At 28.8% G+C, this 17313-nt stretch overlaps 2 protein-coding genes across 2 annotated transcripts; both read right to left on the bottom strand.

Annotated features, from left to right (window-relative positions):
* Window positions 1-6436: 6436 nt before the first annotated feature.
* On the bottom strand, window positions 6437-6895 carry LOC121129708 (cuticle protein 21-like). The gene is made up of 2 exons (XM_071893505.1): window positions 6735-6895; window positions 6437-6680 (listed from the first exon to the last, which is right to left on the bottom strand). Exons 1-2 carry the CDS (start codon window positions 6893-6895, stop codon window positions 6437-6439), a joined length of 405 nt encoding a protein of 134 aa, XP_071749606.1.
* An 8515-nt stretch (window positions 6896-15410) lies between these two features.
* LOC121129420 (uncharacterized) lies at window positions 15411-16028 on the bottom strand. Its single transcript, XM_040725142.2, has one exon. It carries the CDS (start codon window positions 16011-16013, stop codon window positions 15546-15548), a length of 468 nt encoding a protein of 155 aa, XP_040581076.1. The 5' UTR covers window positions 16014-16028; the 3' UTR covers window positions 15411-15545.
* Between the last annotated feature and the right edge of the window lie 1285 nt (window positions 16029-17313).

Genomic DNA, 17313 nt, shown 5'->3' with positions numbered 1-17313 from the left:
GTATTTCATTTGTTTTTTATTTGACATTTTTACCGCAGGTTTATGATTTAAAAATTAAAAAAAAACTTTTGATCAAACTATTGAAGAAATATACGTATACAACACATTTGTGTTATGTCGACATCAATAAGTTGAGAAACGTCAAACAAAATATACTTCCTGAATAAATAAAAGAAGATTATTAGAAATTTTAAAGATTGGAAAATAACATTAGGACAAATCCACACAACTCAAAACATTTGTTCAGATTTGGTTATAAAAAATTATCTTGACTAGACGTTATTTACAACTTTAATATTAACTAGCCATTTTCATAAGTTCAAGTGAACAACCATACAGATAAGTTATGACAAAACAAAACTCAAATGAATCTATTGGGCATGTGATCAACTACTAAGCAAATAGTTAAAAAGTGAATATATCTCACATCATTAATATTTTTTTAAAGGATAAATTCCCATTACAATATATACGGAAGAAAATATGAACACGCCCGCCTAAGTTGTTGTTAGGGCATTCTAAGAATAGGACTGATTTAAAAATAATATAAAAAGAAGAGAAAAACCATATTATGACCACATATTCATTTCCAGACATCAACAAGAAACATGTTTGCCAAAATTCTCATTGCTTGCCTTGCCGTCAACATTGCATTGGTTACTAGTGCTCCAAATCCTCCTCCTTCCTACTCTCCTTACCCTCCTCCCCCACCTCCTCCACCAGCACCAGTAAGCTATGGTTACAACTACGGTGTTGTTGATGATGAATCTGGAGTAAACATGTCTGCTGACGAACTCGCTGAAAACGGTGTCGTTTCTGGATCTTACAAGGTTGTTCTTCCTGATGGTCGCATGAAGATTGTCACTTATACCGTTGAAGGAGACAGTGGATTCGTTGCTGATGTTCAATTTGAGGATGCTCCTGCCCCAGCTGCTCCTGCTCCCGCTCCATATCCCAAATACACCCCATACCCTGCTTAAGAATTAAGACTTATTATATTTTATTTATAGATTCTAATAAATGATACTCTCATAAGTATTCTAATTTTGTGTTGTGTTCTATGCATTATTAATTTTTGTACTTAATTAACCTATCCCTAGAGAGATTCACCTAAAGCTTTAAAACAAAACATATAAAAGTGTGAAATGACTAGTTTGATGAATTATTTCATAAACAAACAAAAAATATTTGCGTTTAAAATCTTTTTGGATAAAAAACATTAAATACACAATAAAATGTGGTTATTACTTCTTTTTTTTCAACTCCACGTATTCGTCTTTTAGTTATAAATGAAACTCTGAACTATTTTTTAGTGTTATAATCTCCAATTTGATTATTATTCTTATTCCAATAATTATTTAGTACAATAATAAATAATACGAAGATATAATTTATGACTTTAATAGGATAATTTTTTTTTTTTAAATCCTGAAAATAGTCTTGATAATTTAATTGGTCTTGCCATGAGAAATTTTTCGAAAGAAACGAAATCTGCTCAAATTTGGTATGTGGTATTTTTGACATTAGACCAATTTAAATTTATTTATTGGATCTTCACTTCTATACATTTATGTGTTCTTCAGCCTTAAAGACATTTTCATTTTGATGAATATTTGATTAGCTATAAATTGTTTTCCAAAATAATTACATACAGGGACAGTATGTAATAAAATCTTAACACAACTTGTTTTATATTATATCAAAATATATTTAATAAAAGAAAAAAATATGAAGAACTTAATTTTGACCTTTTTGTAATTTTTAAAGTGTAGAGTATAAAATTTACAAAATCTTTTGTTTCAAAGTCTCCTTTTTCCTGATCATAGTGCTTTCTTGTTTCTACATAATTCTATACAAGATATAGAGTGAATGATTGTGTAAGTAACTATATTATTTCTTATTGTTTTGGCTACTTATTACTCCTTATTATAATATTACTTGTGCATTGGCTGACATGCTTTGACCTCCTCTTTCTGCACCAGTTTACAACAAATCCTATCCTACCCTACCTCCATCTACAACTGCTCCATCCCCATCTACACCAACCACTACATTACGTCATAAATTATTCTTTTTGTTTATAAATGATATGATAAAATAAACTTGCTTAAATATATACATAAAAAGATTGAATCAATGAAAGCAGAGCCAAATATAAAAAACTCTGGTCTAGAGATAAGCATAAGAAATTATAAACCTTTGATATAATGATTTAATAATCAAGATATTAAATTATCAAGGATTATCAACAGTTTTCCCGAAGACTTCACTCCTATTTAAGTGACTATCGTACTGTGTCTCTCACATATGTGATACACCTTCACTTAAAAAAAACAACAACATCAAAACTCATAAATTATTTCAAGTTAAACTAATTTTTATGAACTATTTTTTAACAACTTCAGTACCGGAGTACTTTTGAACGAAAGTATATTCATAAACTTTTCAGACCAAAAATGTAAATAATTGTAGTAATTTATAAGTCTCATTTTTAAGTATTTTATTTTAACTAAGAACTAAAAACATAATTTTTAATTTAAATTTTCTGAATGGTGCTTGGCTACAAATGAATTCCAAAAATGTTTTATTTTACATCGTCAGCATATATTATGCTTTTCCCTTTTTAAACCAAATTACTCTGTTATCAGTCTTACGACTGAAAAAAAAGTGACACTCTGAACTTTTGTCTAACCCAGATAAAATATGATTAAGCCTCACTTATATCGAAATGACGTTTATAAAATTAAAAAAGAATTTTTCTAACTGGCAATTTTCCTCCATGGAATTTTCCATAGGCAATTTTCACCAGGGCAATTTTCTGTGCACGATATATATAATTCTTTATTTGATAAGAATAATAGTTAGTCAAAGATGACTATTACTTACGTAGATGAGTAAGAGCTGTATACTTGTACATATATAAATATAAAATAATATACTTCGTTTAATAATAATGAAACAATATTAATAGTTTTAAAATAGATATTAAAATCCTGTACGAAAATTTGAATAAAACTCAATGTAGTGGATGTTTTGATACAATAAAATACAAAATAATACACATTGTTATTATTATTTGTTATTTAACTCAGAAAATACTTTGAAAAAGCGACCAGTGTATCAGTCATTATTTTTTTTACTCCCCCCACCTCCAACATCAACCAGGGTTGTAGCATGAAATGATAAGCATTATCTTAGATCCGGAACCAGGATAACGAAAGCAAGGGAAATATGTACATCTCAAAATTAAAAGACTGAAATATGAAACACATAAGAAATATATAAATTAAAATAATAGAAAATCATAAAAGATACATACATTAACTCTTCACGGACCTGTAATCTTTGACAAGGAAAGTATATTGCTAGGGTATCCATTAACTAGAGTGCACACTCTTTCCGCCTAGATGGAATAGACAAGAGTATATTTTTAACAGCATAGATTATACCTGGGACATGGAAAATAATCAATTCAATTTTCAGGTTTTCTTTTTTTGTCGAAGTTGTTGCTGCTCGACTATTCATTTCTCTGAGTTCCAATACTACTTTTCACTGATCATACAATCAATAATTTCAACAACAAGAGCCACTTTTGAATAAAAGTAAAACAAAGGGGAATCTCGGTTTTTTTGCTAGGTATCGACTAAATTGCCAATTTATACTAGCTCAAGTTACATCGTTTTCTTTGGCACACTCATCTTTACTTCTTAGTAGGTGCATTAAAATTTAAAAGCTCATTAAGACCAAAACAGGGAGCCACAGTATTTAAAATATGATTCAATGTCTTTCAAATAAGGTCTACATTGTTTAATCACCGAAAGGAGTTCCCTTTGCTCCATACATACTTTGTCGAGGAAGTTGTATGCATATATATAACTTTTATGAACTTTTTTGAATTAATTTAACCCGAAAGTCTTCAAATCAATGAGTCTTTTGATCTAGAAGAAGCTTAATGTATGCCACACAGACTTAATGTCTAGAGATCAAAGTCCACAGCATGTAAAACAATGCATTTCTTCTGCAAGAAATAACCCATTCAAAATAAAATGTTTTATAAATCCTAATAGCTTTGTAGTTTTTAAATTAAAAAATATTCAAATTATTGGATTTACATTGAATATTCTTTATATTGAAAAGAGAAATCAACATCAATTCTTAACGTTAATAAAGTAGCAAAATATTTTGGGAAGTATTTATTTAAAATATATATAAAATTTCAAATATTTAGAATGTGTAACAGCAATAACTTCAGCGGGGTAAGGATAATATTTAGGGAATAGTTAGGATCGGAAGCTGGGGCAAAATCAGAGGTAAGATCAGGCTCGAAATAAACATCAGCAAGGAATCCACTGTCTCCTTCAACAGTCTAAGTAACAGTTTTGATGCAGTCATCATGAAGCTTGTAAGATCCTTCAACGGCAGCAATCTAATAATAGATTTGTCAACTGATGCATTGTCTTGTTGAAACTACTTTTTTCTTATTCAAATGTAGCCATTTTTGCTTTATTTCTTCGTTCAAACATGACAAATCATCAGCATGATAAGTGCCGTTGATAGTTGTTGCTTTTTCAATATAGTCAATGAAAATTATGCCTCGTGCATACCACAAACTCGGGAACCATGATCCTTCTTACGGATAAGACGGGTTTCGCCTTTTTTAAGGCTTGTTCTCCCTAGTTGGTCCATTGTTTTTACTGTTAGTTTGTCTCAAGTGTTAATTGATAATATTTTATATTTCAGTATTGTGAAGTTCTACCCGTATTGTGCAGTGACTCTGTTATCGGCTGTATTAATATTTTGATAAGACAGCATAAATATTTTTTTTGTATTAGAGGGAATATTTTGAATTTTGGACGATAATGTTGGGCAATGTTATTGCTGGTTTTTTTACCCTCCTTCTATTTGATGAAATTATCAAATAAAAAAAAGTAGGTTTTAAATTATATTATCATCCATCTTGATTGGAGAGTGTAAATCTTTTATATAGCATATCATAAAAGGGCTATGAACAAAGACTCCCAAAAAAGTACAGTAATTTTATCAAAAAATTTACAATACTCTATATCTTATGATTTTATAGCTGAGAAATATTTTTTTAAACTACCTATTCACTCAATAGGCAGCGGAATACCCAAAATTAAAATGCTTCAATTTACACTTTTTAAATTGCTTTTTGTTTTAACATACTGGATGCAACAGGATTAAAATAAAATTCCTATATATTTATTTTCACCATCTGTGATAATCAAAGCCTATAACGGTCGACTTATAGTTAGTGTTTATTAATTATAAAAATGATTATTAGTAGTAAAGTAATACATTGCGTAAGAGACATGAAAATTCTTAAGTATAAGAAATCGTCTATCACCATAAGTGAATAAACTCTTTTTTGTAAAAAGAAAGCAAGGCACATTTATAACCTTTTATAAGCATTCTTCAAAAACATTCCTGTTAAGAAATTTAGAATATGCATCAACAATTTTTAATTCAGAGCCGATAATAATGAAATCTATTACATCTTTTTTCTTTCTATTGACCTTTATTGACATGCTTATACACATTTAAAATCTGATAACAATGTAACATATTATACTACAAACATAATTCGTTAAAAATGTCGACAAACGAAAAAAAAAAAAAAAAAACTATCATAAAATATAGCAGAATCAGGAATATTTAAACTAAATATCTAGAAATAGCATTAAAAAAAGGCGTTTTAATTTTCAATAAAGCATTGGTTTAAAGATTAGCATTTGGTAAATTTGGATTAAGGTTGTTTTCATTTATTATACCTAATTTAAAGATTTAATTTGTTGTTTTTAAAATAATTGCATCAATTTTTTCATTATTGGAAGTCGAGAGGAAATTTTATTTGTTTAGTAGTTAAGCATTTTTATAGTGTCCCCATTAATTTTTTCCCAGACAGTATAGTGCATTCAAACCATCTTTTACTCGACGTCAAAAAACCTATTTGTATTTGCCTTAAGGCTTTTTTGCTGCAATTTTTAAATTCTGAATTTTTTGAGTGTATATCTTCGTTTTCTACTTGTATAACATAATTTCAATCTAAAAAGGACAAAATGACCTCGACCAAAATGTTTGTTCCAAAAATAGACAAATAAAAGAAAGAAAAAACATTTTGATTCAATTAACATCCACAGTAATACCTGAGCTCTAGAACGCACAATATTATAATTAATGCAATCTCCGGTTTACATTTTCTTTGTAATAAAGTTCATTTTTTCGTACCATTATCACTAAAAATATTAAAACAGTAAGAGTTTATTCCATATTTATTTTTTTAATCAAATAGTTTCTGTAAAAAAAAAAAAAAAAAAAAACTATCATCAATTTTTAACAAAAATGAAGCAGTAAAATATTTTTTAAGTATTTATTTCACAAATAAATAATCATTATAAAGTATCACAACAACAACTTAAGCAGGATAAGGATAATATTTGGGGTATGGAGCAGGAGCTGCAGCAGAATCATCAGCTGGGGCAGGAGCAGCCTCAAATTGAACATCAGCAACGAATCCACTGTCTCCTTCAACGGTGTAAGTGACAGTCTTGATTCGACCATCGGGAAGAACAACCTTGTAGGATCCAGCAACGGCACCATTCTCAGCAAGTTCATCAGCAGCGATATCAACACCAGATTCATCATCGAGGACAGCGTAGCTGTAGGCATAGTTAGCCAGTGGGGGAGGAGGAGGTGGTGGAGGAGGTTAAGGCTTGTATGCTGGTGGTGGTGGAGGAGGTGGTGGTGGAACAGTGGTAGGTGGAGGTGGGGGAGGATAGGGTCTGTAGTATACAGGTGCGGGTGGAGGAAGTCCAGGCTTTTCAGCCAAGGCACATGTGATGGCAAGGCAAACTATGAGGAATTTTCCAACCATTTTGATTGATACGTCAATTCTTTACTGATTGACATTTCATTAAGTTACGTTCCCTTTTATAGTTGTAGCGATTATTCCTTCTCCAAAATAGGCATGTATTTAGAATATCCTGTTTTTTAACGTTGAGTTCCCAAAAGGAAACTCACCCGACTTAAAAAAGTTGTTAGTTAGGTTTTAATTTTTTTTCATTTAATTTTTTATTTTATAAGAATGTTTATTTTTTTATGTTTTTTTTTATATTTTAATTATATTTCAGTACGGTTACACCAATTAAAAACTCCAGATTACTTTAGAATTGAAGAAAATCATAAGACGTTCAATTAGAAGCTGTTAATGTAACATAGTAAATAAAACCTTCATTTTTAATCATTATATCTTCCATAAAATATATAATTAAATCCATAACAAAGAAAAAAAAATCTTAATATAATATCCTACAATGTAATCATTCAATTTAAAACACAAAGTAGATTAAGTTACCCATCGTCAGACGAATTGAAGAGGTGTTTATGTTCCTGTTTTTTGTATAGACATCGTGGGTTATACTTCTTTTTTTAAAGAAACATATTGTTAAATGTGTGTGTAAGAAGTTTTGTATCAAAATATTTTCACGAAAATATCGAATAAAGGGGTTATTAAACCCCTTTATTCACACTGACAAAAAATGCCCAAAATTCATTAATTTGGACAAGTTTTAAATCAAATTTTTTAATTTGTAACATTATTTGAATTATGTTTCTAAATTTCAGACACCATGAAATAGCCGAAATACAAAAGAAATATATATCTTTTTACTAGGTACGTTAAACGATTAAGATGTTTTATATTTGTATTAAAAATAAAATAAATACTTTCAGCAGTTGCTCTAAGTAATACAGTTGCTTTCTGTGTTAAAGCATTTATTACATTATAAAGAAAAAAAAAATACATATGGGAAATAGTAAATCTTCGCTCAATATTTTTCCCTTCAAAAAATATAATGAACAACGTGGCACCTTGTACCTTTTCACGAATTATGTACTATATAATACTATGATTTTTAAAACAAATACAACTATCTCTTTGTCACACCAGTTACTCCTGGGAGCACCTAAAAAAACTTAAATAGATCTATGAGTGTAGAGCCGAACATAAAAAAAATTATAAGTGCCCACAGCGTTCAACCTAGGAGGCTGAAATTTTGCATGGGTACCCTATTTGAGGCTGACTAGAACCCCTTCTAGTCAGCCTCAAATGGGAGGGGGAGTCATATAAGGGAGTTTAAAATTCAAACCCGTTTTTAGCCGCTTAAAGAGACTAGATGGGGTGTTGAGTTCAAAATCAAAAAAGTGATCGGCGTTTCAAAAAACAACTGTACAAATAACTACATACGTAAAAAAAATAAACCTCTATTAAATATTGGGTTTGTAAATTAAATAAAGTTAGTAAAAATTAATCTAGAGATTGCATATAAATAAAAATTGGCGTTTAACGAAATATATGTCATTACCTGAATAATTTTTCAATTAATTTCATTTGTTTCTTATTTTTTCATCAAACGTCTATTTTGAACTTTTTTTAGAAGAAATGCCATAAAACAATACATTTTGGTCATATATTTTAAGACTCTATCTCTACAGTTTAGTATTTTCAATTTCTGGCAAATTTCAATACATATTTTTTGCAATATTTGTAAAATGAACCAGATTTTGAGGGTTATTTTTTAGTCAACATTATTTTTCATAACTTTTTTGATTTTGCAAGTACGAAAAAATATTTTTAGGTTTGTTTTTCTCTTTACAATGCGAATGAATACTATTTACTATTTTTGTACAAAATTATTGCAATTTTTTTTTTTTTGCAATTTTTTGTCAATATTTTCCTCCAATTATTTTGACTGTTGCCGGTGTGATGCCCCGCTCTCTCCTTTGCCTATGTACACCAAGTAACCCTTTTCTAGTAATTGTATATATAACAAATTAAATTAACCACAAGAAAATGTAACTGTTTGCACTCGCTTCACTCTGTGACGTTGCATTTTGCAATCGTAATTTGTCGCCTATATATGCGCAATACTTAAATTTAAAAACATCAAAACTTGTCAATTACTTTAGCTTAAATTAGTTTATTTTAGCTATTTTAAACAACTTTTGCACCTTAGTGCTTTTTATAAAAACTAAGATTTTAAACGTGTATCTAAAAAATATTATATTTTCCTTGAGTTCTATTTTCAATTTAGTATTTTGTTAGGATATTCTATTTTTCATTAGAATACATATTCAATAATTAATAAAATATTTTTTTATTTCAATTTTCTGAATAGTTCTTACCAAAGTATAACATTGAGAAATGTAAAACATTTTCATATTTTGCTCGTGTTCGCGGAATTACTCTTTCAGGGTTTCTCTGAATACATTGATAGCATAGGACACAAAATATCATGGCACTTTCATTTTTGTTAAAAATTGTGAGGTGATCCTATTTATTGTTGTACAATACTTTTTACATTTCATAAACTTTGCAATCGTAATCTGAGTTTTTCATTATATAATATTATTTCTTTATCAATGAATAAAAATGAGTGAATAGGAATAAAAAGGACAAAGGGTTTTGAATCTTCTCGACACCGATCTTGATCCAAAAAAAAATTTTAAACATTTTTGGCGTGCCCTTGAGGACAGTTAAAAAAATCAGGGAGGCCAAGATTTTAATGTGAATGGAGTCAAAAGGGAGGCAGAAAATAAATGAAATGATTTAAAGTGAGGTGAAACATTTCTCAATTCCCTGGATGCCAAGATCAAGGAAGATCTATGAAGGCCTTAAGGCTTTAGCGTTGCAAAAAAGTCCCTAATAACTTGAATAGTCATATGTTGAGTTTAAAAATTATATTGTGGAAATTTACATCAAGTTACAATCAGTTGCGGATGCTATAATAGAGGTTGGAGCAACCATTTTAATAATTAAGATTGATTGCTAATTTTTTTTTCCTTCACATTTTTAATTATAATTTTTTATAGAAAAGTTATTAAAGTTATGGTTTTGTTTCTTGATTGCAGAAAATTTCTGAGGCGCAGTTTCTCTATAAATATATCAATATGCAAGGGCTTTTCAAAAGTGAAATATTTTGTTTGACATACTTATATTTAACAAAAACTATTTCATAATAAACCTTTCAATTTCTTTTTTAATCATAGATACAAGATGCCACTAAATGCATTTATCCTTACAAAAAAAATAAGCTATTTAGGATAAAATTCTTCCAGAACCATAATTTCTCTGTTATTTCGGAATGAAATGGTTTTTTTTAAAGCATAGGATATGCATTAAATACCTTTAAATATCCAAATAATGATCATCATCAATTCTTAAAGTAAGTCAAGCAACAAAATATTTTTTGATGTATTTATTTAACATATAAATAATTATTATAAAGAATAGTAACAAAAACTTATGCTGGATAAGGATAATATTTGGGGTAAGGGCAGGAGCAGCAGCGGAATCATCAGCTGGGGCAGGAGCAGCCTCAAATTGAACATCAGCAAGGAATCCGCTGTCTCCTTCAACGGTGTAAGTGACAGTCTTGATGCGACCATCGGGAAGAACAACCTTGTAAGATCCAGTAATGGCACCATTCTCAGCAAGTTCATCAGCAGCGATATCAACACCGGATTCATCATCAAGGACAGCGTAGCTGTAGACATAGTTGGCTGGTGGGGGAGGAGGAGGAGGTGGTGGAGGAGGGTAAGGCCCGTAAGGCTTGTATGCTGGTGGTGGTGGAGGAGGTGGTGGGGATGGAGTAGTGGTTGGTGGAGGTGGGGGAGGAGCAGTGGTAGGTGGAGATGGGGGAGGATAGGGTCTGTAGTATACTGGTGCGGGTGGAGGAGGTCCAGGCTTTTCAGCCATGGAACAAGTGATGGCAAAGCATACAATGAGAAATTTTCCAACCATTTTGATTAATGCTTCTTTTCGTTACTGATTGATGTTTTATAGTTTTAAGTGTCCTTTTATAGTTAGAGGAATAGTTTTATCTTCTGATAAAGGCGTGCAATTATCATTTTGTTTCTATCATCAGCAACTATGTAGTCAAAACAGGAACAGGGAAAAATGTAAATTAATATGAGTGAAATACAAACTGGTTTAATTGATAATATTTAAATTGATCATTTTTGTATATATATCTTTAATCCTTAAAAATTGTGATATTATAATTTTTTCCATTAAATGAGCATGTAAAAATATACTTGTATGTGCAGAAGTATCATGTAAGTATTTTAATGTAACTTTTTATATTGGTAGATAATATTTAAGACTAAATTTTTAACATTTAAAATTTAAATTGAAAAATTAGACATTGTAGCATTTAATATTAATGAAAACTTTAAACGGTACATAAAGGATGAATATGCCTTTATTACATCTTTTTTTTGTAGAGAAACACGTTCCTCTACAAATTTAACGCTTCATTGTTTAGCAAAACAAATGTTTAGCTAAATCATTGATTTTATGTAAGAAGTACAAGACAACAAAAATCAATTATGGGAATAAATATTTCACGTGTTTAGCTTAAAATCCCATAACCTAATTTAATACCTCTAAAAATCTAATAAAAGTAAAATTTTATTATTTAAAGGTTTTGATGTAAAATAGTTTAACTTATCACATCCCTCAAGTTTAAAGAATTTTCAGACTAAACATTTTTTTACAATAAAACACTCACTTTAACTTTATTTGTCAAAATCTTAATCAAAGTAAAATGATATCATGAATAAGATATTTATATTTAAAAATATGACTCGTGAACAATACATTATTCAACAAAACACAAAATAATGAATTAAAAATCTGATGGCACAGCTCCATATCTAACTAAAGAAGTAATATATATCTTTTAATTAAGTTGTTTAGAATCAACAATCCAAAAATAATTGCGTATTAAAATTACTGTACATAAAAAAAAAATGTTCTATAATTTAAAATATTATTCTATAACTTTTTAAGGGTTCTGTTTTAAGTATGAATTAGTTTTCATTTTGTGTTTTTGATATTAATTATCCGTATAAGAAGCCATATATTGCTAAAGAACAATAAAGGATGTTTTATAATAATAATTAAATACTAGAGTGATCATCATCAAGCCTTACCCTCATCACTTTAAAAAGATTTAATTAACGACATCGTCAATCTTTACAAACAATTTGTCAAAAAATGACAAATTTGTTGGAGCACATATTGTGTAACTGAGAAAAAGTACGACTTTTGATCATTTTGGAGATGAATAAACTTAAAGACTTAAACAATTGGTATAATTGCAAGAATATTTCGTGGAGTAAAAGACCAATTGTGGTTATTTAAATCTTATTTTACACAATTAAGTTTGGATATTCATATCTTCCATTATGAAATATGGAAATTTTTCAATTTTTAACGTATATAGGATCTAAGAAATTGATTGCAACAGTCTGATTTTCTTTGTAAGAAATTAATAATGAATATTTATGCTACTCATAGAAGAGGAAGAAATGCCCCCCTTCCCCCCATAGTCCCCTACACCAATGTGTACGAACTGAAATCCTCCAAGATGGACCAGTTGATAATTACTCGTTCATGTCAAATAGTCGATCTCAATATAGAAGCAGTTATCTAAACATTTCAAGGAATCAATTATGAACCTTCAGGAAAAAAATAATTCTGATCCTATTAAATTCTCATTGCAAATTACTTAATTACATCACGTTTTTAAATGATTTGAGGTTTGTTCTATAATTATTTCTAATAATTAGAAATGGTTTAGTTCATAAGCTTTTAAAAACTTTATACAGGGATTTGCTACTTTTAAAGTATTCATCAATACATAAGTTTAATGAAACCCTAAAATTAACTTTCAATCTAGGTATCACTTGATATAAGCAAAGAATAAAGCAAAAACATGGTTAAAACATGGATCAAAGAGTTGAAGGTGATGCTGGCATTAAAACTAAAATTTCTGTATCAGAGGAAAAAAACTATATCAGTTGAGTTCAAATATCCATATGAATGATGCAACAATAATCAAATTTATGAAAATAAAATCTTTTCAATAGGCCTAAAGACTGTACTGTATGGCATACATTGTTAGCCAATACAAGATATATCAGTGAAATATCTAAAATATGTAACTTTTATTTTGCACTTTTTTTAAGCTTGTTTAAAATTTTTTTTACATATAATGTGCAACAAAATGCATTTGTCCTTGAAAAAAAATAAACCCATTTTCCTAAAATTCTTAATTAGCACAAATGGCTATAAAATTTTCAAATTATAGCAACTTTTAAACAAATAACATTAAATAACTCTCAAATTAAAAAGAATAATGATAATCAATTCTTAAAGTAAGCCAAGCTGCAAAATATTTTTGAAGTATTTATTTCACATATAAATAATTATTATAAAGTATCACAGCAACAATTTAAGCGGGATAAGGATAAAATTTACAAAAAAACAATATTAGTACGTAATTATACTGTATTTAATATCCATGCCATTTCTCTAATATTTTCAGTGTTAATAGTTATAATTATCATGTCTAAGTTAGAATTTATGAAGATTTACAAAAAAAATATTTTTAATTTAATAGTTAGAGGTTTGAATAACTTTATTTTAATATAATATAGCAGATTAGCTCTTAAACTTCCTACCTTTCCTGTTTGTTACAGCACATTTTTAGTCACCATATCTTCAATATATGCAAATAACTATATTTTCTTTTAGTTTAATGCATAAAAAATTATGCAATTTTACCATGAATCGACATATGAAACGATTAGTAAATGGCTTTCAAAACCCTGTTTGGTTTGTCAAAAAAAAAATGGAGTGTTTCTTTTTTCTTCTGTTTTTTCGTCAGGGCGTTCAATGGTAAAAATGTATAATATTTATATTAAAAATAAAATCAAAACTTTCAGCTATTGCTTCGACTAATTCTAATAATTTCTGTCATACGTTTTTCTGTTACATAGTAAAATAAATATTAGTGAAATTGTAAATCTACGTTCAATATTTTTGGCTGCTAAACAAATACTGAACAACATGGCACCCTCAAACTTAACATAGATTATTTCCTTTCTAATACTATGATTTTTTAAACAAACACCACTAACTTTTTGTGGAACAGTTACTTCTGGGAACACTTCAAATAAATTGATTCTAAGCTTTTAAGGTTCATACTAAAATTATTTCTATTTCCCAATACTAAAAAATCAGTGTAATTTACGTCATAAAGTTTTTGTTTTATCGATGATGTCGTTAAATAAACTAGCTAAAATATCACCATAAAAAGAATGGATCCATGAGTGAAAAGCCGAATATATAAATTTTCATTGAAGGGTATATTAGTTAAAAAATATTTTCCTTCAATAATATAATTTATATTTACTACAGATTAAATTATCAATAAGTGACTACTGCACTAGTTCGCTACCACTTTTTCATATTTGAGTAACATTACAATTCTCAATCGTAAAGTGTTACATGTGCACGATACCTACATTTCAAAAAACATCAGAACTGATCAATTATTTGAAAATATATAATTTTCAAGAAAAATTCATTCTTTACATTTTTCATACTTTTTAGACAAATTAATTCATTAAATTTTTAGTCAAAAATTATATGCATGGTCGTTCAAATAGCTCAAACTTATCATTTTACATTGTAATTAATTTTGCTGCAAATTATTCTCTCGGAAATCCAATTTGTCGACATTGAAAAGATATTCAATCCACATGAAAAAGTAAATCAATTTTCACACTCTAAATGTTATGCACAAATTACGGATTGAAGATGATGTTTTTCTTCACCATGTAAAAAGGCCGAATTAAATTTATCGACTTCTATCTGGAAAAATATGTCAATATACACTTAAGAAGGTCTGAAAGAACGAAAATGCTTATGTTATGCCAATTTCGGGTTGTCCAAGGACTGCACAAATCCAGAATAACATCAAATTACTTTAACTAATGATTTATCGCAATCCGAAAAGGTCTATTTCCAAAATGGGTTATGAAATAGAAATTTCAATGTCATTATCACGTAAAATTGTCCGTGAGGATTTGAAGAATATGTTCTACATCTTTTTGGTACTTTATCTTTTGTTCTTTGATTAATTTTAATTTCTGTCAAACTTGTGTAACGACTCTATTAATAGTTATACAAGACTCATTGCACTTCATAAACTTTGACTAGAAATCAAAATTTTCACATAAGTTATCTTATTTCTTTATTCAAGGTTGTATTTCTTATATATACAATAAAGGGATTGACAATAGAGACCCCCATAAATAACTGTATGTACCGCAAATATATATAAAATTATCAATATTCTACCTCTTTTCAACTAAGAAATATTTCGTCTGACATTATTAACTTAAAATAAAATTGGATATCTTCAAACAAAATGTTTTATAATCGACAATCCAAAAGTTTGTTATTTACAACTTTTGCATACAGGATGTAACAAACAAGATTTAAATTTTCATAAAAATAACCAACTCTTGAACCCAACAACTTTCAAAGAGTGTGATTTTTTTCAAAAAATAAATGAATAATCATCAATTCTTAACTTAAATCAAGCATCATAATATTTTTTAAGTATTTATTTCACATATAAATAATATTTATAAAGTATCACAGCCACAATTTAAGCGGGATAAGGATAATATTTGGGGTATGGAGCGGGAGCAGCAGCAGCATCACCAACAGGGGCAGGAGTTGTCTCAAACTGAACATCAGCTACGAATCCACTGTCTCCTTCAACGGTGTAAGTGACAGTCTTGATGCGACCATCGGGAAGAACAACCTTGTAAGATCCAGCAATGGCACCATTCTCAGCAAGTTCATCAGCAGCGATATCAACACCGGATTCATCATCAAGGACAGCGTAGCTGTAGGCATAGTTTGCTGGTGGTGGAGGAGGAGGTGGGGGAGGAGGGTAAGGCCCGTATGGCTTGTATGCTGGTGGTGGTGGAGGAGGAGGTGGAGTAGTGGTTGGTGGTGGTGGTGGGGGAGGATAGGGTCTGTAGTAGACTGGTGCAGCTGGAGGAGGTTCAGGCTTTTCAGCCAAGGCACAAGTCATGGCAAGGCATACAATGAGGAATTTTCCAACCATTTTGATTGCTATTTCAGTTCGTTACTGATTGATGTTTTATTAGGTGAAGTGTCCTTTTATACTTGTAGCAATTGCTTTTTTTCGATAAAGGCGTGTATCTTTAATTGTTTTTATTCACAACAACTACTTAAATGACAACAAAAAAGGAGAAAACATACCTATATGCCTAAAATGCGTACCTGTAAAATTAATATGATTAAATATCTAACTTAAAATGTTGTACTATTTAATATAAAACAAATGAGATTATCTATCACTATGGGTACCCAACTAATCTTTGTGATTAATTTAGTTTTGAAAAAATATATATATTATAATTGTCTTATAAAAAATTCATATATATCTCCAAGACAGAAATAATAATATAATCAATCAAATTTGGTAGTATATGGTCCTAATTAATACCTTTATAAATTATTTTATTTTATATTCTGAATTTATAACTCAAACATTTAATTTGTCAAAACTGAAACTTTATTTAAGAAAATTAAGTTACAAAACTTTATTATTTTACTATTAATAATAGCGTTTTCCTATTTTTAACTTTAATATAATACGTAAATTGATTTTCTGTTTTGAAGTGTTTAAATGAGTTATTATGAAAATTTGGAAAAAATCTTCCTTTTGAAAAAAAATAGTTAAGGTTAGTATGATTTAATTTCCATTGTAATTTTGGTATATTATACTGAATAATATTGTCTTATAAAAAAAAATACTTTTACAATAATTTTAGTCCCTGTTTCAATTAATTTAAACACTTTCTGTTTCATGTAATTTAAAGAAAGAAAATAAATATTAGAGAAATTTTACATGTAATTAGAAAGGAACTCTTTTTACGATTTTATATAATTTACAATACTTTTAAGCATATTCTGAATTGATGTTTGAGAAATATAGGTACATTTTCCATAAAGTAAATTGCTAACGTCAATTCTGTATTGTTAGAAAATATTTCACCAATAAGTCATTTTTTCATGTTTTGGAACATAAATAATCTGAATAAGCTAAATTTGACAAATTAGTTATACAAATTGGTATTCCAAATTTTCATTAATTAATTTTGTTAATGGGAATTCCTTCTGAAAAAACTCAAAACATGACTTTACCTGCAGATAAAACAGTCTTCCCCTTCTTTAGAGCTAGTTTCCCTTTGTTATTATTCTTTTGGCTCATGTATAAAATGATGTACCTATGTTTTCTTTTTTATGAAACAGTGAACAAATTCTGCTTTATTGCAGTGAAACTTTGCTAATCACTCTTTTAAAACTTCTTCCAGTAATTTTTTTAATAAACTTCGAGT

This window comes from Lepeophtheirus salmonis, chromosome 14, assembly GCF_016086655.4.
Source record: "Lepeophtheirus salmonis chromosome 14, UVic_Lsal_1.4, whole genome shotgun sequence".
Classification (NCBI taxonomy): Eukaryota; Metazoa; Arthropoda; class Copepoda; order Siphonostomatoida; family Caligidae; genus Lepeophtheirus; species Lepeophtheirus salmonis.
This window is presented reverse-complemented; position numbering and strand designations above follow the sequence as displayed.